Genomic DNA, 27822 nt, shown 5'->3' with positions numbered 1-27822 from the left:
TGCAGACTGTAAGTTAAGCTAAACTAAAGTTCAGTGTATAATAGGATCACTGGTGGAGTGTCTTATCCATCTATGGAGTGTTTAGAGAACCTTGAAGATAACAGTATAAAGACTGGCCTGCCTCTCTCTCCTGGTCGCACTTGTTCCACAGACTGTACTTGTGACTTCTGTGTGGCAACTGGGCCTTCTTGCAAGAATAAATTACTTTTTAATGATCATTTGATTCCAGACTATCTCTTACGCCAAAGATGATTGTTTAGTGAATTAAACTGCCACAACAGTCCACTTTAGACATAACTATAAGTAACTTTACAACTACATGTCAACTAACTGTCATTAGAGTATAGTAGACTGTCTGCTTAATATCTGCTATAACTTTAATTGAGATGATGATGGTCCTCTAACTAACAGACATTCAACTGACTGTAAGTAACTACATGTCATCTTATTTTACTAACCCAAACAGTCTACTGATACTCTGAGAGTTAGGCCCTGTCCCAAATGGCACCCTAACCAGTGGCACAAAAAGTGGGTATGCGCTATATGCGGCGCAGCACCAGGGGGGCGCCAAAGCGATGGTAAATTTAAACAAAATAATAATAATCTATATCATTTCTGCATTTCCTCAATGTTATATAACTTTTTAGAGGACTAACAGGCTAGAGTAGGATTTTTTATAAGATTCCATCATAGAATTTTGACAGAGAGGGGGGGATAATATCGCGAGCAGGCAGGGGCGCCATGAGCGAGCAGGTACGAGTCGAAAAAGATGGATAAAGCAAAAAAGCTGTCGGGACTAAAAATAGAAAAAGAAAGAGTCTTTTTCTCATTTTCATTAAACACGTAGATCAGCGGCCCATTGGTTCTTTTCTTGATTGACACTGGGCTGGCCCAATCACATCTTTAATGTGAAGTAGCCTATAGAAATTAGTACAAAACTAATTATGAAAGTTTCCTTTATTTTTCAGTGCATTTTTTTTTTACAATATATGGCTATTATATCATGGGGTTAATATTATAACTATTATTATGTAGTAGTGTAATGTAGACAGACACTGTTACTAAAAAAGGTTTGAAAAATTGTTGCTGCATACCCCTCTGACACTGGGTAGTTGCACCCCTGAAAATCAATATTTTGTCATGGGGTGTCCTACGGTCTCATTGACCTAACGGGCACGTGCACACGGCAGCCATTGTAAGTCCACAAGTCTGAAAGTGCATATGAAGTGTGTCATTTGGGACAGGGCCTTAGTTGACTTAGTTGCAAAGTTACTTAAAGTTAGCAGAATGTCTAAAGTGGACTACAGAGCTGTCATTCTCATGTCTGTGGTCATGAAGTATTACATTTAAATGTTATTGTTTATTCTTTATTACTGTGTTATATTTCTTTTTGCTGCCTTATCCGTATATATTGTTTGCAATTTTTCTGCTCTGGATGCTGGATATGTCACCAAGAGATATATTTGTAATATCACATCATATTTTTTCTCACAGAGAATAAATGAGTAAATGAGTAAAAGATGGTCTTTTGCAATGGGATCATCATATTTTGTGAAAATCTTGCAAAAACATTGCGAAACTCAGCACTACAGGGACATAGGAACATCATTATTGAAAAAAAGAAGAGAACTACAAAGAGTTTGATCAACAACTCATGGTGACGCCTGAATACACCACCTCATCCTTCTCTTTAAACCTCTGTAAGAAATAATAAAGACAGAATATGTTTGATTATTATTTTCCTCATCTATTTACAATTCAATTCAAACGTTTGGGTTGAAACAATCCAGATTTTTTTTTATTTTTTTTTAGTCTATCTGGTTTTTATTCATTAACATTCTACGCTCTCTTATAAATGCATATAATGACACTGAACTTGAGACAACAAAATGGAAAGCCACATCTGTAAATAATATTTACTGTTCGTATTACTTAAACAATAGTTGCATCAGCACAAAAAAGGCTAATGAAATAAAATGTAGTCTTATTGAATCATATATAGATTGATACACAATATATAAGATATTTGCATACGTTTCAAGTTCAACTGGCCTGTTTCCTATCTCATTTACACTGAGATATTTGCAACATTTAGACACTTTAGGTTCCAAAAACACATCTAAATGTGATGATGCAGAGACACAACACACAGTCATTAGTTATCTCACCCTTTTATGTGAATTTTGTTTGCGGTGTGTTGGATCAGCATATATTACCTCTTCTTTGTGGGTTTGAACTGTTAAAACAATTGAGAAAGCATCATTGGGAAATGTATGCATGCACCATGTTATCAATGATCAGTCTTTATTAGAAATATATATGATTTTTCACAAAATGTAGATGTTTTGTCTATTTTTTCACTGCAACAATAGGTAACTTGCCCTCTTCGGCTGTTTTTCTCAGTCTCTTGCAGATGCAGAAGATCCCAAACACAGCAACAATCAACAGAGACCCAGAAGCAGCAGTCGAGATCAACACTGGATTTACACGTGTAATGCCTGCAGAGATACATTAATGTAAGTCAAGTCTGATCGATGTATAGGAGGCTATACGTGTCAAGGACAAAAAAACTATCAAGGGATCCTTTCAGTTGGCACATTATTATATTAAAGGTTCATTTCTTTGTTTCAAACTTGGTTTATTCAAACAGGCCTACATTAAATAGGTCTATTAAAGATACTGATACTTGCGTTTCAAATCATTAAAATAGGGCCCTTTATATCACTTTCTTCAACAGTTTATCAAGCTTTACGGAATAGGAATTTATTACATAAGGGCATATATTGTAATCTCACTGAGGTCACACACCTGCACAAAGATGGTGGCTTAGAAGTGAGGCAGTATTTTCTGATTTACAAAAACATCTTCCTCAAGGAAATCTCCCCTTGTGTTGAGGTTTGATTATTTAAGTAATTCATATCAACACTTAATAAAGCAAGATGCCCTTGTGGAATGTCAAAATCTATGGATTATTTAAACTGTTAATGCAAATCGTGACAGTGGGAGGTTCATTTATGCTTGCCTCCGGTGGTTAAAAAAAAAAAAAAAAAAAGAGGAATAGGATGCGCTGTTGTATGCATACTCACAAACTTTTGCACCCTCTTTTACTTATCAACCACATAAACAGTGAAAAGTTTAAGAAGTCTCACGTCGCTATTTTCTCAAAATGTGCTATTTTTTTTATTAACAGTTTGGGTTAAACATTTTGTGTTTACAGTTTTGAAATGTGAAAGCAGTTGAAATGCATTTGTCACTCCCAAGACTTTACAGTGTGAATGTGGTATTCAAAGTACTTTTAATTTGAAATGATAGCATGCTAGCATTGAAAGCATATGAACCCTCCCTGCAAATCGCCCTCCAAAGCCACACTTCCTCCAAAACACATGAATGCGCGCAGACCGGAAGCGAGACCACCAGAGACCTGCTAACTAACTTGCTTAACTTCAGCGTAGTGCAGTTATAGAAATAATAAGGCTGGAATACGTGACACAACTTCTGAAAATCTGAACAGATTTTAAAAAGCATTATCATACACTTGCTGACTTTGTAAATGCTTACAGAGAATATCGGAACATCAAACACTAATCAACTGAGGACCATAAACTACTAGTCTCAAGCAGAAATGGACATATATGGATGTAAACATCTTAAATTGGCTCAAAATATCCTACATGTTTATCCTCCAGCTAGATATAAAAATCTGAAAAGTCTGAAGATAAAAACATCTCAGTTTGTGTACATTATACACTGTGATTTTCTACAACTAATGTTGACTCCTGCAGACTGCAAACATTTAGACAAAAGTTGTTTAGTGTATTTTTAGTTTAGTGCCCAATCAGAATCATGAAATCAACATTATGGCTCAAATAATATTAACATGAGAACTGCATTAGTTTGAGTTTTTATGGAGCGCATAAAGGGATATGGTGATGAAAAAAAAAAAAATGAGGTGGAAGGAAAACATTTTTCAAATCTTTTGCGTTCTCTTGCAAAACCTGTTATTAGTTCGGACAAACACTTCCTGTTTAATGTCCCGCTGGCAGTGTTTCAGAGCTCCGTAGGTTAATGTTCCATAGATATGATACATAGATACTATAGCGTTTCATAGCGTTTCAATATAAAGAAATGCGGTCAGTGCTTACCTCAAGGAGTTCAGTGAAGTTGTCAATATATTCACAGATTCAAAGTTCCCGAATCAATAACTCGTGAACTAAACGTTGTTAAAACACAAATGAAACAGTTTCCCAAGAACCCAATTTGAAGTACAAATAAATGTTCAGTGATATCTTCCAAAGATTTTTTAATTTTGGTGCAACATTTTCTCTATATAGTGTTTATATGGCAACTAGTAAATACATCAAGTTTCATCATGCTGGCATGTGTGGGAAGTTTTAAACCATGAGTGTTACAACTAGTCCCGCGTTAGTTTGTGTCCCGCTCTCCCCTATAGTACACAGAGTGAATTACGCTTCTCTACTCACCAAAGACAGTAACATTGTATCTGTATTCTTTCTCTATTTTGTCACTGATGGTTATCAGATAAAGTCCAGAGTCTGTGTTTCTGGTGTTTGTGATGGTCAGAGATCCAGTCTGATGATCCAGCTTCAGTCTGTCTTTGAATCTCCCATCAGGACCATCATGTGTTTTGAAGCTTCCAGCCTCTGCGTTGATTTCAGCCATCAGAGACTTCTGATCTCCAAACTTCCACATTATAAGATCGTCTTTCTGTATTTCAGTAAGATTAGTGTGTAAAGTGACAGAATTTCCCTCAGTTATGGATACCGTCTTCATGGCACCACAGAACACTGGGAAACAGAAACATTTTACATTACCGTCAGATATTCAGTGTGTCAAAACAAGTTGGTTTAACCAAGCTTAAACTAAAACATATTTTGAAATTACAAACTTTGAAAATACACTTGTGGCTTTGCACTAAATTTAAACATTGAAGTTAATTAATTAGCTATTGAAATAAAAAAAAAGTCAAGTTTAATAGGAAATAATGCATCTTCTGATGATTTTAGGAAAGCATAAGTAGAATTATAATGTAATACAATTGGTTAGAACTACTAGATCTCTCTGATGTAAGTCTGCTATAAGTGAAGTTAAAATCATGTTTTTAACTTACCGACCAGACGCCAAAAGCACAAAGTGCAAAAAACAAATGAGCGAGACATTGTCTTTCACAGATCAGGGGTCTGAAATAGTATCACTCAAGACGTGTGATGAACCTGAGAACATCTGTGGTCTGCTTTACTGCAAAGAAAGGAAAGTGTGAAGAATCTCTTTGAAATCTGTACTTGTGTGTGTATGTGTTGAGGCTGTTGTCCAATTCCGGAGTGTTTTTTTTCCTTTCTGAAAACCACAAGTCTGTGTGCCATTGCTTAAATGAGACCACATTATACACTCTTTCTTAGAATGGATGAATTCAGTAATTTAGTCTAGGAAGAAATGCTATAGCTTATTTGTTTATCTCCAAACAAGGAAGTTCCAGATATGCCAGTTATATTTATACTTCTACCTGGATTACTGCATAAATCTTCTTCTGTCACAACAATAACCAACACACAGTTACAAAACACACTCTCTCAATAATTTCATAATTTCCATCTGGTCTGAATATTTTGCTTATGGAAACATCCAGGTGCTGTTTTTCAGAAAAACGTTTCTTTTTTTCTCTTTGCAGGACATCCATTTTTAGGGCAGTGTAGATCTTTCTATATATAGCAGACTGTGACAAACATTCATCTGAAGACTTCTTTCTTACTTACACTGATTAGCATTTACTACACTACATTTTCAACCCTTTGTAAGATGATTGTAAGTAGTGGTAGTAGTATTGACAGATTGAGATTTGGGAGAACTGTTGGAGATCTCTGACCTGCAGCTACACTCGTCAGCCACTTGAAGTGGTGGGCGTACCAAAGTTAGGGGGCGTGCCGAAAGGTTGTTCATTGGTGAAAAGAGCTTCTTGTTGACAACTGCATTGGCCAATCAGCGCTGAACATTCATATACGTCATTCCTTTAAACTGAAACTTGATGGTAATCAGAGTTTCCTTTAAACTGAATTCCTTAAAACTGAAACTTGATGGCAATCAGACGTGGGGTGATGTTGTGTGTGATGATTCAAATTATGGCTGTCAATTTTACGCATTAATTTGGTGAAATGAATTAGCCTATCAAAAAAAAAACAAGAAAAAAAAAAACCTTATAATGATTAATGTATAAAATGTTCTTTAACGCAAGTGAGCCAATGATGAATATTTTTTAATTACAATATTAATGTATTATTTTGTTTGGTTTATATCTTGCAGCTTTAGTCATTATTATATTGTTGATGCACATGTTACAGTGAGACAAAAAACAGACTTTGTAAAGTTTATTCTTTATAGTTGTCCTTTTTGTGAATGAATGAATGAATGAATGAATGAATAGAGTATGGGTTACATGAACATAAGCCCTTGGCAAATTAATCAATGTTTTATTGGATAGAATTGTGCATAAACAGTTCTTTATTACTCATATCTACAAATAGCAACCTATGTGGCCTATTTGTAAATCTCTGCATGGTTTATGATCAACCAAATCTATTTGTCCTTATCAGGCAAAACTTTGATGATTTTAGTTTACGTGCACTTTTACTGAGAAAACCATACAATTGTAAATCATTGTTGTATTATAAGTGAAAATTACTGCTTCTATAACATATTTTTGCTATCATGTGATATCAAATATCATGTGCAATCAAAGGCAGACATTACAATTTAAATTCAAACTTATAGAAAGCTAATGCGACTCTAACAGAGTCATTTTAAGAGACATTTGTATTAGGGATGTCCCGATACCACTTTTTGCAGAACGAGTCCGATACCGATACTGTAATTTTTGGTACTCGCCGATACCGATACCGTAACCGATACCTGAATTTTCACTGCATTTGTAATTTTTAAATGTATTAGTAGATAAACCAAACGATTATAAATCATATTAGTTGGCTTAATTTGTTCATCAAATATATATATTTCTTTCAGTTATTTTCATGCTTAATTAAGCCTGCTAAAATGCATTGTATGAGCTTCTGTAAGCCTACTGTCACTGTTCATTCTATTGCTCTATCATATTTCATCTTTCATTTAATAGCACAGCACATATTTAGAGCTGCTTCAGCAGGGCTCAGTGCTGAGGACTGGGTCAGCGGTTCAAATGTTTGTCAAAACCAGTGAAATATCAATTATTTAATCCAATTTTGATACTACAACAAAAACTAGCAGCCTAATTAATGTGAATTTAAAACAAGTAAGCAGTCAGTAACAAAATAAAAACAAACAATCGAATTACAAATAGGACAAATATATACAATATAGAACAAAGAAAGGCTACAAATGAAATAAACAGTGTTTTTAGAGTTTTTCGGGTATCTAACAGTACAGAAATTTGAATAAAGTAATCAAATGTGAAAAAAGCATATTCATTACTGTATGAATTATATATAGATGGATATTTTCTAAAGTTGAAAAGGGTAGCCTATTTAGTCAAGAGCAGTGAGTATTTATTTCTCCTTTGTTTGATTAGCATTAAAACACAGAAGCAGGTTTATCAAACTGCTGCCCCTTTAAGACCGAACGCACAGACCGCACTTGAACATGCTACGTTCATTTGAGATATAACCGACTTTGTTTACTATAGGATACTCACCAAGACGGGCGTTATTACATTGTGTGTGAATTCGTCCGTACAAGCGCAAGACGTGAAAGACAATTTAATTCAGTATTCGCGCTGAGACGCTGGTTTGTGGGGCGCGCGCTTCGGATGTTTGCGTTCATGAAACTTCTTAACCTGCACACGTCCTGTAATAACGTAGGGAACCACTCGTTATACTTCAGTCAGGTAACAGTTCATGTTTTACTTTACTTAGGCTACATATACGATTTAGTTTTCATCCAAATAACATGTGCTGAGTGAACGATCAGCAATCAAGAGCATTCAACAGAAGTGCGCTCGCTCTCTCTCTGTCTCTCTCTCTCGTCAGTTAACGTTAATAATAAGCTAAAGCTACATGCCTCGTTTAATTTCGTTGCCATTGACATCCGACTGAACAAACTTTCCACTGATGTCTCGTCTGTTTAAACTAAGGCATGTGCTCGACCAGCTCGCGCGTCTATGCCTCAGTTCACCTCGACAAAGCACTCGCGGCGGCCAGTTTCGTTTCGCAAAATGGACGTGGTATCGGTGCGTGGTATCGGCGAATTTTTATGAGTACGAGTACGAGTATTTGAGGACAGTATCGGCCCGATCCCCGATGCCAGTATCGGTATCGGGCCATCCCTAATTTGTATGCTTTCAAATAATAATAGATTTTTTTTTTTGTTTGATGATTTGATCATTTATATTTGTGGTGTTATGGTAGTTTACTGCCCCCTAGTGAGGGATAAATAGTACCGGCATCACACTCGGAGATGCTTCAGAGCTGACCGGTCAGAAGAAGACGATCTCTCATTCCAGTCACCTTCTGTTTGAGCAAAAGACAGAAGAAAAAGCAGTTTTCATTGCTATTAGGAGTGATCTTGGAGTGAATTTTAATTGCTTTGTTGCTATTTTGCAAAGAATGTGCTGCATTTGGCGATGAGAGCAAGTTCCCAGCACGGGGTCTTTTCGTCCGTGTATTCCTCATACCTAATCTGATGGCCATGATCGCTGTCTCACATGCCCGGGCAAACATGCTGAGAGAGCGTTCGTGGATGGTGAATTCCCTCACTACGAGAGCATGTCCATGTTGTGGTCTGGTTAGTCTTGCGTAGCCAGATCTTCAGACGGACGGCAGACGGTCTGGACTCTATCTCAGATTTTCTTGGCCAAGGAGTAAGTTTGACTGACATGTAATGCAACCAGTCACAGTGTAACAGCTTTCCATTAAGCCGCTGTGGTATTGGTAATAGGAGTGAGCAAGTAATTAATGCGTATAAACTCCATGAACACAGATTTAAGATGCAACCAATGTCTTTTATTTATTGTGCTCTAATTAATAAACATTGCTTCTAATTAGCTTCTTGTGGTGTCTCATCCTTTGTTGTTCAAAGTCCATACCTTGCAAATACAGCGCACGAACATTGTCCATATTCCATATGTCCTTGAACATCACTCTTTATCAGTGAAGCATGGTGAAGCACCATTAAACTCAATCCAACACATTACAATCTTATAAGCACGGTCAGCATGATATTCCACGTATACATGGCTTAACACAGTCAAAAAACTGTGTGCTTCCCCACTACCAATACACATGTTGTCCAATTACCCATGTGCTCCTAATATGCCAATGTCAGAGCACCCCCAATGGACAAATATATAATTGCATTAAAATGACTCCTACACACAGTTCATTGGTCAGTCCGCCCCCACAAACCTCCCACTCCTCAGTCATGCAATGTGCCGTCAAGCTGCCGAATGAGTCCCTAACCTTATATAAAATCAGCATCGAGACAGGATATTTTAAGTGAAATTTACAGAATTTATATAGAATGAATCAAACAGAAGTAGGAGTAGAATTTGTATGGATATGTGCTTTCCACTTTGTGAAGAAAAGAAGAGATTGACATCGAAATTCGGTCAAGTAAAACAGAAGTAAAAGGTATTATTAAAACAGCTGTTGGAAATATGTGGCTAAAAGAATGGAATAAACAGTCAAAGGGGAGACACCTATTTAGCATTCAACCGAAAGTGGGGATTGAAAGAAGGGTAAATGGAAACAGAAGAGAAAAAGAAGAGAATATGCTGTTATAACCAGGTAAACTCAAACTTTAATTATTCACTGCATATTATTGGAAAGTGTGAGTCAGAAAGCTGCAATTTCTGTGAAAAATCAGAAACAGCTGAACATGTGCTTTTACACTGTGATGCATTATAAAGGAGGAAGAAATCAGCTTGTTGATAAACTAAGAGATATGGAAATGAATCACATTAGAGTTAAGAATATATCTCAGAATTCACAGAAACAGTTAAGGGTGTATGATATTGTTGATCAAATATTTAAGAGATACAGATTTGATTAGAAGGATTTCATTTTTTCCTTTCGTTCATCAAGGCTTCACACTCCATCTCAGTAGGTGGAGAAAATGCAGCTTAAGTTGGTTTACCGACTGCCATAAAACACAAAAGACGACGTTCTGCTGAAGTTCAAACTGAGCATCATAATGGGGAATAATTGTGATTTAAGTGACTTTGAACATGGAATTACTGTGCATAGATTGTGTTAGGCACTTGATCTTTCCTCTTTGTCGTGATTATGATTTATTTTTGCTTGGTGCAATGCCAGAAAGTTGCTGTATATGGCTTCTGCAACTCTAATATCTTTTCTTTTTCGTCGTCAGTCAATTCCGAAGCCCTGTACAATACGTCCATTACAATTAAGAATTTGCTGGTTGTGGTTTTGGCCATTTTGCAGACCTGAAAAGCTCTGAGTTTGGTGTGATCTTTATACTTTTGTGACAGTATAATTCTTTGGTTTTGTCTATAAAGTGTATGGTTCTGTTCTTTTTTTAATTTATTTTTAAGGATATTGTAATTTGTGTTCTTGTTTTGTTTTGTTACTTTTGATTATTTAGTTTGATTTATTTTCTTTCTAATGTGATCTTTCTTTGTCTTTTTTTTGTTGTTTTTTTGTGTAGTGCCTCCTGAAGCAGACTGGTCCTTTGCTGCATATTGGGCTGACCTTCACCAAAGGTTGTCATTATTGCTGTTTCAGTATTTGTAGTGAACTTTGTGGGTGAGATTCTGTAACTGGTACTGTCAAACTTTCCCACTCTTTACACGGGAAACGCCTGCAACAATTAGTAATTAAAGGTGCAACACCATGTGGGGTGTGTGACACAGTGTGTGTTTTCCAGGAAATTACAGCTTTTCGCAAAACAAAGTCAATTTTCCCATGGTGTAGGCTTGGCCTAAATGCTCTATAAAGTGTCGATCTCTAGTGTTTTTTTTTTTTTTTATGATTTTTTTTCATGTACGATCGACACAGGCAACGGATACAATATAGATGAACCACCAATAATGTTCATTAAAATACAATTTTGAAGAGCTCCACAGCAATATGGAGACCTTTTCCGTGTTCATTGTGTTTTCGTTCTACGGTAAGACTTTTGATTCATGTAGGATATACTAGCTTAATTTTGGTTTCCCTTAAAAAAAAAAAAAAAATATATATATATATATATATATATATATATATGTATTTTCATTCTAACTGTGATAATGTAATGGCTGTAACCACTATAATATGTACGGTGATCCTGTTTGGTTGGCTGAGTATGGTAGTTTCCGGTCACATGTTCCCTTTATGAATGGAGTAGCGTTAGTTCAGTAGAAATGGCGGCATGCACACTGAATAGACAACGTTTTACTCATCCATTGTTTTGTTAAAATACTTATTTTTTTTAACCACTGCTACTCTCTTCATCATCTAATGGACTACCCGTGAGTCTTCATCTTTGTGCTTGTCAGTAATCACAGCGACATGTGACTCTTATGTGACTCTTACAGTGTTTTGTATCTAATTTCAGGTGTGTTTGGTGATACAGTTGGTGAAATAGTGTCAGTGATGGAGGGAGATACTGTCGCTCTACACACTGGCCTCACTGAAGTACAGACTGGAGATGTGATAGACTGGAGGTTTGGACCAAATGCCATTCTCATAGCTAGAGTCAATAGAGCAGCAGGTACAACTAAATTATATGATGATGTTTTTGATGGGAGAGACAGACTGAACATAAACCAGAAGGTTGGAGATCTCATCATCACAAACATCAGAACTGAACATTCTGGACTTTATAAACTAAGCATCCATGGCAGAAACAAAGAGATGGTATACAATGTCAGTGGTGAGTATGTCAGGGATTTCAGTGTAATAATTAGCTTATTTTATTATTCTTATTTTTCTACAACTTGTCAGATATTAACTAGAAAGGAAACATGACGTGGGGAATAACATTTGTTTGATCTTTTGATTGGTTAAAAATTTGGTTGAATTCCACACATCTCTGGATGGTGAAAACGACATCTCCCATCGTTCCATTCTCCTTCGTAGCGTCATCAAGATTCAACTTTGATATTATTTATATAAAAAAAAAAAAAAACCTCTGGCGGCGAAAACATACATATTGTGTCTTTAATAGACCTAAAATGTGGATTTGAATAGTTATAAAATGTTGAATCAAATTTTGACTGTTGAAGGAGGGGTGTTTTATCTGTTATTACACAATATTATATTATCTCTGAGTAACTCTTTTTGTTTTTCCTCCAGTTTTGTCTGGTAAAACTGATGGAGTGAAGACTGTGCCAGTGATGGAGGGAGATTCTGTCACTCTACACACTGATGTTACTGAAATACAGAAATATCATCTCATTCAGTGGATATTCGAAAACATTGTGATAAGTTCAATCGATAAAACGTCCAAAGTTAAGGCCATAAAAAAACATAATACTAAGCCATTCTTAAACAAATTGGAGGTGGATCATGAAACTGGATCTCTTAAAATCAGGAGCATAAGGACAGAACAGTGTGGAATTTATATCCTACAGATGACCAGCAGCACTCATACCATACATAAGAGATTCAATATAACTATTTTTGGTGAGTACTGTACTTTAAGAATACAAATTCATTATCTCCTGTTGTAGAAGTGTAAATGAAATCATCCACTATGGATGATTTGTCTATTAATGGGGGGCCATGTGTAACCTGACATTTTATGGACTGACAAAATAACAGGGCACGGAATGCAGTATTTCATGACAAAATATTCTTACAATTCATGGATATAAAAGGGAATGTACTTTTCTTTTTGTAGATAATACATCAACTTTTATAAAAATGCACCCATAAATGTTTTCTGTTTGTTCTCCATTTGTGTGTGCTGATACAGATGCAGTGAAGTCAGTGTCATTGATGAAGGGAGATTCTGTCACTCTACACACTGATCTTACTGATATATATGATGAGATACTGTGGATGTTTGAATATGAAGACTCTCTCATAGCTGCATTTAATAGAATTGACCAAAACGTCTCCATCTATGATGATGTTCCTGATGGGAGATTCAGAGACAGACTGAAGCTGGACGATCAAACTGGATCTCTGACCATCACAGACACCACAACTGAACATACTGGACTCTATCATCTAGAGATCATCAGCAGCAGACACACCTTACACAAGAGTTTCATCGTTAATGTGTGCAGTATGTAGTCTTTAATTTATTTCAGTTGTTTCATTTTTTACAGTATTTTTATATATTCTAATGATGTAGATCATCTTGAAATTACTGTAAATAAAATTGGATATTATTGGTTAAAAACGATAAACTGAAAACAATATCAAGAGCTTTAACACAATTGGAACACTGCAATAGCCCCTTAGTGTTTACTGTTAAATTACCGGTGAATTACCAGTGAGAAATATGTGTAAACAGGACCTTTTTCAAAAATACCGGTAATCAGTTCTGGGAATTTACCAATGAGGGGAGTTTTAATACTAGTAAATTACCCGTATGAGGCTGTGTGTTATTACAAAATGATGACTGATATGATCACGTACGAAGTCAGAACGCACTGATGTAAGTAGTCTGCTTTGTCGTTATAGCCTTTTGCGCCGCGTCTTAAAGCTTTTCAACGTGTCGCGCTCGAGACCCAGCCTTATTCCATTCATCAGTGCTGCGGCTCTGCGGTTGGATACTATTATTCATGTCTTTTGTTTTTAAGAGCATTCTGGCTGTAAGTAAGTCATAAATTAATGTTGTCATATTAAACAGATAGTAAAACTGAAGCAATTCTCATTATGCGGGCGAAAGAAGATAACGGCTCCTGAATGTTGTCTCCAAACCAGAAAAAAACACGCTTCAGCTGATGCCTTCGATCGATGTCTTCTATATTTAATGTCTTCCTCTCAAGAATCAGGATAATCAACATCACAAAAATAAAATGGACACCGTGAAAAAATGAAAATAAACCAAAATTACAATCAAATTCGTGATGACGTGATTTTGCCATGACGTCGTTCTATAGGCTATAGGCTATAGCCTAGCTTATTAAACTGAAATAAATACACAGTACCTTAAATTATAAATAAACGATAACCAAGATATGCAAACATATACCGTGTGCTTTCCAATCAGGATTCAGGAGACATTTTCTGATCAAACACCCTTCTCAATATTACACCTCTCAATTTGTGTCCGACAGCTTGTGTTTCTCTGTTTTTTCTTTTCCGGTGTTCACGCAAATCACATGACCAGTAGCCTACGTCTTATGTCACTTATTGGGCTTGTTCGACTTCATGCAGCTCTGCGCAGAACGATCGGCGGCTGACTTGAAGCAGTGCATGCCGGTTAGAAATTTTGTCCGACTTGATACAGCGCCGACGCCACGTGACTGTGACGTATGGCATCAAAGTACCGCGAGAGCGTTTCGAGAGTAGCCGGAGAACTCAGCCAGCGCAGCTTCTCAAGAGCGGCTGCACTGGGCTGCAGGAGGGCTGATGACGACACAGCTGTTCCACGATTGGCCGGATTCACCGCATGACAACGATCACGTGTGTTTCGTGTTTATTCGAACACCTTTAGTTCCTCTAATGCTCTCAAATCAGTTTATTATAACAGTGAACACTCTTTTCATGTCGTTGTCATGTTATATTGTGTCATGTTTATCAAATTAAAACTGCTTAAAAAACGTAGACTCCACTTCATTGATAGTTGCTTATGTTGAACTTTATTCTTGTTCAAACAGACGCTGTATGAAGCAGTACATAAAGTATTGAATGAACATGTCTCATGAAATGAAACATCTGTGTATTATTTGGCAAATATTGCATTTATTTCACTGCAGCTGTGGTAAAGTATGCAAACACCACGTGAGCGGTCACTACGGGAACCAGAAAGTGTCCGACTTCACGTCTCCGTTTGCAGCTCCTCCCCGCCTGCACGCGGCTACTCTCGCCGATCGGTTACATCCAGCCGCAGCCGATGTCGAACACACCTATTTTCTCCAGTAGGTGTCATTATTCCCAATCATGCAAATCAAATATAGGCTACAATTCCCAAATAAGTATTAAATTATTGCACAACATTTATAAAACAAAACAAACCAACCAAACAAAAACTTTCAAAGGTGAAAAATATTCAGCAAGAAAATTCACTATCTGCGACAGCTACACAGAGCGTTTAAAGATCATTTCCAATGATGACTGTCATCACAGATTTTTGGTTCTGATGTGTGAACGATCTATACCGGTAAAAACGCTGCTTTTCATGTGAGTTTCACAGCGCTCTTCGTCAAGCTTCACGGTGCGCTTCACAACGTGTTTACATAAATGTCAAACGTGAATTCGACTCTCAGGCAGCGCTGGTGAAAGTTGGTCAGAAGTGTAAAGATGAGTAAATCATGAGAACTTTTCTGGGTATACAGTAGGCTATTTCTTTTTAGTACATAATACAGAATAGCAAGAGACGGATTCCTTCTGAAGATTCATCAGTGGAATATGAATAACAAGAGGAGGAAGAAGCCAAGCAAGAAAAAAAAAACAAAAAAAACAAACAAACGTGATAATTTGTCAGGTCTTTAGTATTTGAAATGGAAAATTTGTGTATTTTTTTCTTGTAAATGAATAAGAAGTGGAGTTTGTGGTGGGTGCTTTTGGATCATGCATCACGATGCCAGTCATGTGATTTCAGTAAACAAGCTTAGTTAAGTCATAATTGTTTTGAAAAGTAATAAAACATTTGTAAAAGGTGTTTTTATGACCAGCAGGGTTCGCCAGCATGTGGTGTTTCGTTTCAAAACAGTGAATCATTTTTGGAAAGCAACGGACCAAATATATATATATATATTTATTTATATATTTATTATGTTCCCATTTGTTCAAATAGCAAAAGAAAACTGTGTTTCACACTGGATAAAAATAGAAGAGAGATTGATAATGGCAGTCAGAAGAGACACTTGCACTGTGTGAGGCAAATGGTGGTCACATCAGATACTGACTGTTTTTTTTATTTTATTTTTTTTATACAGACAGCACCTGTTTTAGGCTGCTGTCACTTTAAGATCTAATGCATGTATCTAATATACTGACATTTCCGATATTCTCTCAACTGTTGACGTTTACATAAGACATGTGAGTAGGGCCTACTCACAGAGACAGGCATTTTGACAACTTTGTGTGTATTTAGGTGTGGAGAAGCACAATAAATTAAGTCGAAAGAGAATTCAAGTCCGAGTAAAAATGCATCCGAATCCAGTACCACAAAGAGTTGTACTCAAGTCCGAGATCGAGAACCCCAACACTAATATAGTGTTATAAATGTACATGCAAAAAAAAAAAAAAAAAAACATACAAAAATTGTATGTATTTACAATGCTGATGACCGTTAAAAAGCCCCATTACAGTTTGTGAAAAAGGTCCATTGTTTCAATTGGTGTCTGAAATCGCCCCCTATATCCTCATTCACTATTCCCTACATTACATCACTAAGATAGTGCACTTGAATGAGTGAGTGAATTCGGACACTGAGTGTGCCAGAAGGGCTGCCGCTTTTGCATAGTTTGTGTTTGCGGTTTAATAATTATTTGAAACGTAGCAAACTGGCAGCTCCATTAGTGATGAAAAGATTTGTCCTGAACTCTGTCATGAAAACTATGTTTAACCCTTAATTAAACAATTTAAAAATCAATTAAAAAAGAATTTAAACCTGTATGATATTATGCTGTAGCCACATTGGACCAGTGGTTTGGAAAATGGATGTGATAGATATGAGTTCACTCGATAATGTCCACTATGGTTTCAGACAAAGGCATATTTAAGTGTATAGGGGGCCATTTCAGACACAGCCAAAGTTTCAGAAAGCTTTGTTTCTCCTGTCACTATAAGTGGATGAGTCAATACTCAGGGAAAGGCTCACTCTGGAGGGCGGATGAATGATTGTGTTGGTGAGATGTTACACAGTATATGTTGATCTTTGTCATTCACATGTGTTTGAACAGATGCAGTGAGAACCATAAGAGTGAATATGGGAAAACCTGTTACTCTAGACAGTGGTGTTACTAAAATACAGAAATATGTCCAACTGCTGTGGAGGTTTGGAGATGAAGATACTCTCATAGAATTCAATGGAACAAATCTAGTCTTTTCACGTGATGGGAAATTCAAAGACAAAATCCTGCATGAAAATGGATCTCTTACCATCAATGATATTGGAATTGAACACTCTGGATTTTATCATCTAGAAATCATCAGTAGCAGACACACCTTAGTCAAGAGATTCAGTGTAATTGTCACTGGTGAGTATCGTACAACTTTCAATGAAATAATGATTTATATTACAATTGAATTTGGGCCTCTTACTCTCTTTGTAAGATGTTCTGAAAATAACACATTTGCACTATTAAATGGTACTTTAATAGATGGATACCAAACTCTCTCAATACACTTTGTGCAAAGCAATATTTATAAAGACGATTATACATTTTCTTTTTGATCATTTACACATTTAAAGACAATTACTTTGTGATATTGGATGCATGCACTCCTTTATTAGAAAGTACAGCAAAATACTTCAATTGATGTAACTTTCTAATAAAACGATTGATCATTTTGGTGAATTTATTTTCCTATAGTGATCACAGTCTGAAAAGGTTATTTATGTGTTTCTGTCAATGAATGAAGTTCTATTAATAATTAATGTTTGCTTTTAATAAACATGTCAAACAGATCATTTATTTAACTCCTAAAATTGATGCAGTTTTAGTCAAAGTGCACAGTGTTTGTTATAGATCAGATATGCTCACACTAAAGCCTCTGTCTCTCTTTACAGTCGCTGCAGATCTTGAACACCCAGGTTATATATCACTGATCTGTGTTGCTGTTCTGCTTCTGGCTGTAACTGTTGGTTGGATCATCTATTGTCGCAGGATGTCTGGAAGAGGCAAGCACACCCTACAGACACTGTAGCGAAAGGTAAACATCTTTATTTTTGCTAAATCAGCATTTAATTGCATGTGTGATTATTTTTCAATGCTGACAGGAAAAGAATCAGACGATGGACTAAAAAGTCCAACTACAGTATGAGGTTTCTCATTCTCTCGTTTCTTTGTAGAACACTCTGAATTTCACATTTCTCTGATTTCACTGTACTGGCAAAAGCATTTCAGACAGAACTTGTTCAATGACAGATGTGCTGATGTTCTGTAACGTTAAATTATAATGTTCATTTCACTCTCTTTACATTCTGTGATTCATTGTTTTCTTACAGGAAAAAATAGGTGATCTGAGAGGATCCCAACAAGATGCAGCTACCACAACACCATTTTTTCATGTATCTGTTGTGTTCGTCGTAACGAGACTGTCATCTGACAAACAAATATACAGTAGAAGTCAAATGAAGACTTAATTTTCATTTTAGGGTGAAGTATCCCTTTATGTGCTTTGTCCTCAGCTGTTTCTTGAAGGTTGGAAGCACACGACAACCACAAAACACAAACAGAAAAGACAGAACGAGTCCTGACCAGTTCAGCTTGCTGATAAATGAATGCAGTGACTGGTTGTACACGACAAGGACATAACATGTTCTGAACTTCCACCTTCACTGACCCTCAGAAGTTGCAGAAGTGCTCTTGTAATGAACACAAGGTCTAAAGATGCAGAAAAGGCGCTTATTTTTTAAAACTCTGTAATATTTTTGCACAGTTACACACACATCTCTGAACTACCTCGAAACTTACTGCAACTCAAATAGAACTATTGCAGCACTTCTAATGTCACAGAGCACCAAAAGTTATTTTTTACAAAGTAAAAATAAACCTTTCAAGACACACAATCCCAACAATCAGCGGTAGTAGTATTGATTCAACATTACAAAGTGTAGTGTTGTAGTCAAGACCACCTAAACCGAGACCAAGTCATGACCAAGACCAAGACAGGCCGAGACCGAGACAAGACCAAGACTTTGAAGGGTCGAAATACTCGAGACCAAGTCAAGACCAAGACCAGTGCAAGTCCCCACACTTATGTAAAAAAATATATATATTCTTGCATCACTGTAAGTGTATTGTGATTGTCAAAACATTTTAGTAATTAAACAGAATTGTATTAGGTTTAGTGACAACATGTTACAATGTTTACATGGTAATTTCTGGTAAGCTACAATTTTTATTATCTATTTATACACATCTTAAGAAATATGATGGACATTCATATTAAATTAAAAAATCCTATGTTTTTACATCATGGAAATATATATGGCTTTAGTTGTATGTAGGACATATATTATTAAAAATCCATTAATATTATACTATGTGGTTTTTGCAGCATGTATGTCCCTTACAATATTCTGTTGGAACATATAAGAATCACAGGTGTTTTTAGCAAACCTTTTCCATATGGCTACTGAGAAGTTTAAACCAACATGGGTGTATCCCAATCAGTAGCCAATTTCAAACTACAATAAATATTTTTCAACCATTTTTCAACAGACTTGCTAAAATCATGAATGCCCACCCCTAAACTAAGCCCCCAGTGGATTAGAGCAAACCAATACTGATCCAACACACTTTAAACAATGAAATGTAAATCTCAACCAAAATGATGGTTTGGATCAAATCTCAACATTGTATCAATGTCTAGGCTACCATCTGACTTGTTTTACAATTTTCAATGATTAATTGTAAGTTTGAATTTTGTCTTTGTTTCTCTGATATGTTATATGATTGCTGGATATTATACCATCTGTTTTCTTTTAACTTTGTCATTGGTCATTTGGAAGTTTAAATCTCATCTGTGTTTGTATGTAAATGAGTTTCGGTTTAACCCGGGGTATTCCAGAAAGCCGGTTATGCGACATTCCCGTGAAAGTTTACTCAGAGCAAGCAGATAACATCAACTTTCGGTTCCAAATTCGAGATTCGGGACAACCCATAACAATTAGAAAAAGAAAAAAGAAAACGAATAGGGGGGTCCCCTACATGTTATAGGGATTCTTAATAGCTAGTTGTGTGGCTCCAAGAGAGCAAACGTAAATCGGAAGTTACGCTGTTTATCTCTTTTATTGCTTTTTATTTTTGCTCATCTCATTTTATATGATTTTATATTTTATATTTTTCTACTGTCAAATCTTATGTTGTGTAGGCCTACATGCTTTGCTGTGATATAATAATAATTGTTGCATCTGCTAAAAGCCTGTATGTATTTAAGGCAAGTTTGAGTTTGACATTTCATCACATTTTTTATAGAAATAGGCAACTTTGCTGGCCATTTTTCTGAAACAAATGCCAACAAAAACAGATTTTATAATGACTGTGAATTTATCATGGAATTATTGAGTTTGTAATCAGAAGTATAGTCTAATCAACTGTTTTTTTTTTTTGTTGTTGTTTTTTTATTTATTAAATAGTTGGATGGTGGCGCTAATCTTGGAATGGTGAGTTCCTAGTTAGGACACTAGATGGCGCACTAGTAGTATACTATGCAAACTGCTACTGTTTATAAATGCAGTCAGTCACAAAAGCACACTGTGTGGGATGCTGTTCCTCATCTAAGGAAAAATCTTACACTCTGAACGTCCCATATTAAATAATGATTTTAAAGTGAGTACAATAACTGTACTTGAAGTAACTTTGTTTTGGGTAAAACTATACTATTGTCTTTGCTACTATTTTTGTTTCTATTGAAACTATTGTCTTTGTGGTGAATTGGTGGACATTTTCCAGCAGGATTTGCTCCTGCCCACACTGCCAAAAGAACCAAAACCTGGTTCAATGACCATGGTATTACTGTGTAATTACTGTGTGATTTCATGTAATATTCAAATTTTCTGGGATTTTGATTCCGTGGGTTTCATAACCTGTAAGCCATAATCATCAAAATTATAACAAATAAAGGCTTGAAATATCTCACTTTGCATGTAATGAGTTTACTGTATATAATATATTAGTTTCACCTGTTAAGTTGAATTCTTGAAATAAATCAACTTTTTGATGATATTCTAATTTTATGACCAGCACCTGTATTTATAAATGTGAATAAATATATGTCTGAAAATAAATATGAAAAAAAAAACATTTACAAATTAATAAAGTAATTGTTTTAATTGAGTAAACTTACTCAATTCCTTAAGTGTGTGTTAAAGATTAATAATATTGATTTCAATTAAGTAATATGTGTGTGGTTCTTGAAACAAATCAGTTTAAATCTCCATTCTCAAACATTTTGATAGAAATTTCACAAATATAAAAAACGAATTGGTTAGTCTAATACTAAATTATTTTAGTGAAAATAAATTGATATATAAGTGTAATTTTTTGACAAAATGAACTGTTGGATTTTTAGTCAATTATTTTGGTATGCTCAACTCAAACCAAGTAGGTTAAATGAAATTCAGAGAACTTAATAAGTTAATAAAGTTAATTATTGCTGTGATATTTACTAAGCCTCTGAATTATTTTTCAGAGTGCATGTGCAGGTATGGTAGCGCTGATATAAGTAGAAAATATGTCGTTTTTTTTTCCATACAATGAAAGTTGCTGGTGATTCAAACATTTTTTTTTTTTTTTTTTTTTTTTACATTGCTGTTATCATCATATTTACAGTTCCTGTGATTGTGCAGATTTTGAGTTCCTGAAACAGACTAATGTTGTCTAGTTGAAAATCACAATTTTATCATTGGTTATTTAGGAGTCCACTGCTGTGGATCTACTGAAGCTGTGATCCGATTGGTTGTCTCTGCTGTGGTGGGCGTGGCTACTGTCATTCTTCTGGTTTATGACATCAGATCCACAAGAGGAGACTAATGGAAGATCATCAGAACAGCTTATGATAGTTTCTTAAGAGAATTCAGTGTCAGAGATGTGTCTTTAAATAACCACAACAACATGTTTGTACGTTGCTAGAATTATCTGTACTGTTGATCTATTAGAACCTGTAGAAATGACATCAACTGATCATCCATGTATTGTACCTGAAAGTATTATTTGTGTTAGTCCCTTTCAAAACTTGCCCCTTTTGTTATAACATCTGATATTACAAAAGTGATATTTGTTTGAACAAATGCAACTGAAGGGTATATCACAGATATATCACCTGACCCACGATGCACTTTTTTTTTGTTTTTTGTTTTTTTTGTTGGAAATTATGACTTTCGGAGTTGAAATGACCACATATATCCATCATATATCCAAGTGTGTAAACAGTCCTGCACAGTCTCAGCCTTATTCTACAGGTGTAAGTTATTCCTCAATCACTCTTTTGACTAGTAAACAACCACCCAGAGCACCCTAACCACATAGTAAGGTACAGTAGCCTACTAAAAACAGCTTATATTATCAACATCTTATCTGACAGAAGTAGAGCTGCTATTGTTCCAGTCGTGTTTTTCCCGTCTACTGAGGGAGTTTTAATAGAGTCATCAGTCATGAGACATTACAGCTCAGATGACACACTTACAAACACAAAAACACTGCAACTGCAAATGAGAAAACGGCATTCAAGTTGTTTAAATCTATTACTTTGACAAAATGTCTAGTTTGTTAGTGTTGCTACTTGTAGTTAGTTATAATCCGCATTAAACCATAAATATCACAACAGAAAACACATTGCATTTATTCTTAAAATGACTCAGACATAAAAATAAAATAAAAACAGGGTGTGTTCTTTATAAAACAAAGGTGTGATATAACTTTTAAAAAATGACTGCACAACTTATCTTCAGGTTCACAGCTTGTGGATAAAGTCATGACGCATATGCAAAACAGCATTGTTACGACCACTAGGGGTCAGCAGGGAAAGGAAGAAAAAGTCTCACTACCGGAGATGCAAAAAAAAAAAAGAAAAAAGAAAAAAAAAAGGATTATGTTCAATGTTCAATTTAAAGCACATATTAAAACAACGAAGGTTGACCACAGTGCTGTACATAGAAAAAAGTAAAATAATCACAAAATCACATTCAAATTCTATAACATTACCTCAAACAATCACAAAATAAAACCACCTTAAATTCAATGCAGCATTAATAGTAACCCGTTACACCACTAACACAGCACTCATGAATGATCAAATGCCAATATGAAAAAATTAAGAGAGGAACATTGCCGGATATAATGAGGTTAACTATTCCACAGCCTGGGAGCAACGGCCGCAAAGGAGCGGTCTCCTCTCATTTTCCGGTACGTCCGCGGGACCACCAAGAGATTGAATGACTCGGAGCGCAATACTCTATTTGGTTTCTTCACCTGGATCAGATCAGCTATAGGGGGAGAGTGGGGTGATTTGTGCCAGGGGGGAAGTAGTTCCACCCTTGTTTCTGGAAAACCATAGAAGAAATTGGTCATGTGACCACATAATTTTGAAAAGCAATAACTTTTACTCGTCCTCCAAAGAAGAGAGACACATGGCATGAGAGTTAAGCACATTTCAGTGCAAAAAACTGTTTTTTCCCTTTCAAAGTAAAATTTCTATGATTAAGGTTTTTTTTATTGTAGTGTCTGAACAATTATAGACAAGTTTGAAAACTTCCACACACGTTTTAGTGCTTTAGTAGGCTACACAATGAGTCTATGCAGTTAGCATGATGTTAGCTCTTAACTGCTGGATCATGCTAGTTTTTCAAACTTGTGGGTCTGGGGTGATTTGTGCCAAAGGGCCTGGGTTAAGTTGTGCCAGATCCAGACCACCTAGACCTACATACTCACAGGGGATAATCTTGAGAAGTGAGGAGATGGGCATGCCTCACCATTGTTTGACTTAGGCCTGCCTGCTATTTGTTTAATTTAGCTAACACTGATTTCAGTTTTGAGTTTGCACTATGTTATTAAAGAGAAGTTTTATTCCGTTTTTAAGTGTCCCATGTCACAATAGGATGTTTAGAAATTACATAATGTTACATGTTACATAACTGACAGACAGCGCTATGTCAACAGGCATCTATTGCCAAAGCCTTTTTGCCTGAAATGATTCACAAATATCATATATTGTGTTGCTATGGTGCTCTAAATGGTTGCTAGGGCGTAGCTTGATAGCTTCACAATAATCCCGAGAGACTGATTGGTCGTCTGAGTAAAATGAGCCCGCCCCCTTGTCTCTATGACACTGTGATCCAGAGTTATGTTCAATACAAAATCCCTATGCAATTGACCATAGTAGGAAAAACGCATGCTATGGTATTCCAGGGTGACAATATCTAAATAAACCTTAAATGAGTAATTTTGTATTGAATTTATCTTGCTTTCATATAGCATTATGGTTCATAACATTAAAATGTTCTGTTTTACTTCAGAAATCACTGGCACAATTTACCCCCAATGTATTCCCCCAAAGGCACAACTTCCCCCGCACCAGGGGCAAGTTGTGCCATGAGACCACTTTTTTCCCAAGAGCTATATTTCTGAAACAATTTATTTCAGATCCAAAGTTTTTGTTCTCAGGGATGCACAACATCCTGAAATATATGTACATCCTTAAGTTGAAGGCATTACTGCCATGGCCTCACTTTAAAGTCACTTTGAGTAAAAACTGGCACAACTCACCCCACTCTCCCTATGTTGGAGCAGTGCTATTTAGTGCTTTAAAAACAAATAAAAGTATCTTAAAATTAATCCTGTAGGAAACCGGCAGCTGGGGTAGCCTAATATGTTCATTTTTCCGAGTGCCTGTCAGGAGTCTTGCGGCCGCATTTTAGACCAGCTGTAATCTATTTAAGCTTTTGTGTTGAACACCATAGTACAGTGCATTACCATAGTCCAATCTTGAAAAAATAAACGCATGAATTACCTTTTCCAGGTCCTTCCGTGTTACAAAGGGCTTAATTTTAGCGATTAGTCCCAACTGGAAAAAACTTATTTTGGCTACTTCATTTATCTGTTTATCAAATCTCAGTGCACTATCGCAAATTATACCTACGTTTTTTACATGATGCATACGAAAAGGGGAAAGTGTACCCAATTAAATTTTGGATGTATCAGCACACTCAGAAGGGCCAAATAGAATCAGTTCAGTCTTCGATTCATTTAGACACAGAAAATTAGCAGCCATCCACCTCTTAATCTCCCCAAGACACTCTACCAGCCTTTCTACAGCACTATAGGGACAGCTGGTTTCAAGGGTAGATAAAGCTGGATGTCATCTGCGTAATAATGAAAAAACACGTCATATTTACTCATGATCTGACCTAAAGGAAACATATAAAGTGAAAAAAAGACTGGCGCTAAAATAGATCCTTGTGGAATTCCACACGATAAAGGCGCTGAGGTCGACGTACATTCTCCCATCTGAACTGAAAAACTTCTGTTTTGGAAATAAAACTTGATCCAATTTAGGGCATTTCCTCGAATACCTACATCATTTTCTAAGCGCGAGATTAAAATATCATGGTCAATTATCAAACGCTGCTGTAAGATCCAATAGTAGAAGTAAGGTCACATCACCAGTTTCTGTGGCCATAAAAATGTCATTAAACACCCTAAACAGTGCAGACTCTGTACTATGTTGCTTTTTGAACCCCGTCTGAAAAACTTCACCAATAGTATTGTCAGTTAAGGAAGGACTCAAGTTGAATAAAGACCGTTTTCTCCAAGATCTTTGCTAGATAAGGACGCTTTGAGATTGGTCTATAATTGCATAGCACACTCTTATCTAGGTTTGATTTCTTCAGCAAAGAATGTACTATGGCATGTTTACAATAAGTTGGAACAATTCCAGACAGTAAACTCTTATTAATTATTGATAATACAAATGGACCAATCAACTCAAAAACTTCCCTAAATAGCGTTATAGGCACAATATCTTGAGGATTATTTTTAAAAGGGTTTAGCATCAGGGTCAGACAAGGCCAAAATAAAAATCTTTTTTTCCCCCTCTACAATTCCTAACACACACACACACACACACACACACACACACACACACAGGAAAAATTACTCACGCTCATATCAGTATGATTTTCCATATTTTACAGTGTGACTTGAGACCACCTTAGTCAAAGCAGTTAAACTGTTAAATGAATGGCAGAAGTTAAACTTCGTGTGGGCAGAGATGGAAAAACACCCTTCAACCGCGTGCTATTATATATATATGTGCATGAACACACCACAAACCTCCGACACACACTCATGCAAAAGATGTTTGTTTATCAAACCAATCTCTAAACTAATGCAATTTTATAAAGTCCCATTAATTTGATCTAGTCCTGCTTATTATAATTTTTTTGGATTATGAGAAAGCTAAGTGTTTGCTTGTTGTTGTGTTTAGACTTTTTCTAATAGAAAACAAAATAGTTTTGAGGCTTTAAGAGTCAAACATGAAAATGCTCCAATGTGCCACTAGATTTAGATAGTTTGCTAGAAGACATTGAATTACAAATCAAAGTCTTTAGGAGAGCGCTTCATTCGTCCATCTCTCAACATCACACTTCAAACCCCTCAGAGTCATCCTTCTTATCTCTGCTGGGATTTTATGAAATTTCTTTCTTTCAGAATTCATCAGAGGTGTGAAGAGTACCTGAAAACCATACATGAGTAAAAGTACAGATACCTTACAGTGAAAATGACTCCATTACAAGTTACACTTGAGTAAAAGTCTTAGAGTATCTGATTTTAACAGTACTTCTTTACACATACTGAAAGTAGGCTCAAAGATGAACTAGTCCTCAACACCAAAGAGACATTTCAGTGAAAAACAAGAAACAGTCGATCTGTGAGGAGAGCGATCACATTTATTTTCTAAAATCAAAATAAAACTGAACACCTCAATATTGCAATAAATCAAAGTATCATCTACAAATACTCAAGTCTCGGTTAAGCTCAGGTGCTCAAAAAGAGCATAAGTAAAAAAGTCAAAGCTTACTTGCACTGGACGTCCTGGCTTCAGCCTCATCTCAGATATGAAACACGTGCGATTCAGCAACTGCTAATGCACTCGCATTCGTGTAAAGCAGGCTTGTTGACAAGTTTGTGCGAGTAAGGGCAAAATGCACAAGTTATAGTACCTTCAATGCCCTGTAGATGGCGATATCACTTCTTTATCTCAGCAATAAACTGCTGCAGAAAAAGTGAGGTGCCATGCAAAATGTAACGAGTAATTGCATTACTTTTCACAAATGTATTGGAGTAAAGAGTACATAATTATGCTTGTTCAAAAAGGTACTCAAGCAGAAAGTAAAAGTTGCTAATATCTTTGATACTCAGTAAAACTATACAAAGTAACCAAAAAGATACTTGAGGACAGTAACTAATTACATTTACTCCAATACTTTACACCACTGGAATTTGTGCTGAATTCTCTTGCTACATGTGGTGATTCTGAACCCCAAAACTCAACCACAGACTAAAGGTTCGTAGAGCAAGCTGGATCTGGTATTCAGAAAAAGGTTTTTGATCATCATCTCATGGCGACAGAAACGTACACCACATCATCCTCTTCCACATGATCTTCCGCTTTTATTTTCTGTATAAAAAACAACAACAACAAAAAATTACTTTTTATCTCACTTTTTTTTTTGTACGGTATCTCACATTTTCTGACTTTTCGTTCTACACAACATAAATTAGGAATAAATTATCTTACCGATTTATGTGCTTTTCTTTTGTAGAATGTTGGCTCTGCGTAAGTGATCTTTTCTGCATAACAGAAATAATGGATTCATTAGAACAACAAAACTATATCTTTGCTAGATGAGTTTACAACTTAGGACAGTGAAGTTGATTTATTATTGAATTAATGCAGATTTATAATTTTGTTTTCATGTAGGTTGAGAAATGAGCGAGTGAGACATTCAGTCATATTACTCAGACATGGA

At 35.9% G+C, this 27822-nt stretch overlaps 2 protein-coding genes across 6 annotated transcripts; one reads left to right on the top strand and one right to left on the bottom strand.

The window, feature by feature from the left end:
* Positions 1–1523: 1523 nt before the first annotated feature.
* Positions 1524–27409, bottom strand: LOC309476264 (uncharacterized protein). Of its 2 annotated transcripts, XM_082139547.1 has the most exons (6): positions 25951–27409; positions 5129–5256; positions 4482–4805; positions 2382–2498; positions 2169–2236; positions 1524–1698 (listed from the first exon to the last, which is right to left on the bottom strand). In XM_082139547.1, exons 2-6 carry the CDS (start codon positions 5175–5177, stop codon positions 1645–1647), a joined length of 612 nt encoding a protein of 203 aa, XP_081995673.1. In that variant the 5' UTR covers positions 5178–5256; positions 25951–27409; the 3' UTR covers positions 1524–1644. The 2 variants fall into 2 exon arrangements, with proteins under 2 accessions (XP_081995673.1, XP_081995674.1); XM_082139548.1 differs by lacking the exon at positions 25951–27409 and having other exon boundaries at positions 5129–6824.
* LOC309476027 (uncharacterized protein) lies at positions 2399–20932 on the top strand. Of its 4 annotated transcripts, XM_082139129.1 has the most exons (8): positions 8476–9785; positions 10666–10720; positions 11557–11874; positions 12297–12626; positions 12919–13233; positions 17027–17323; positions 17857–17999; positions 18295–20932. In XM_082139129.1, exons 1-7 carry the CDS (start codon positions 9741–9743, stop codon positions 17991–17993), a joined length of 1497 nt encoding a protein of 498 aa, XP_081995255.1. In that variant the 5' UTR covers positions 8476–9740; the 3' UTR covers positions 17994–17999; positions 18295–20932. The 4 variants fall into 4 exon arrangements, with proteins under 4 accessions (XP_081995257.1, XP_081995255.1, XP_081995258.1 ...); XM_082139131.1 differs by lacking the exons at positions 8476–9785; positions 10666–10720; positions 18295–20932 and adding an exon at positions 2399–2516 and having other exon boundaries at positions 17857–18006; XM_082139132.1 differs by lacking the exons at positions 10666–10720; positions 18295–20932 and having other exon boundaries at positions 8479–9785; positions 17857–18006.
* Positions 27410–27822: the final 413 nt, after the last annotated feature.

Source organism: Leuciscus leuciscus, assembly GCF_965113295.1.
Source record: "Leuciscus leuciscus genome assembly, chromosome: 15".
Classification (NCBI taxonomy): Eukaryota; Metazoa; Chordata; class Actinopteri; order Cypriniformes; family Leuciscidae; genus Leuciscus; species Leuciscus leuciscus.
The sequence above is the reverse complement of the archived record's forward strand: the minus strand, read 5'-3'. Positions and strand labels throughout refer to the sequence as shown.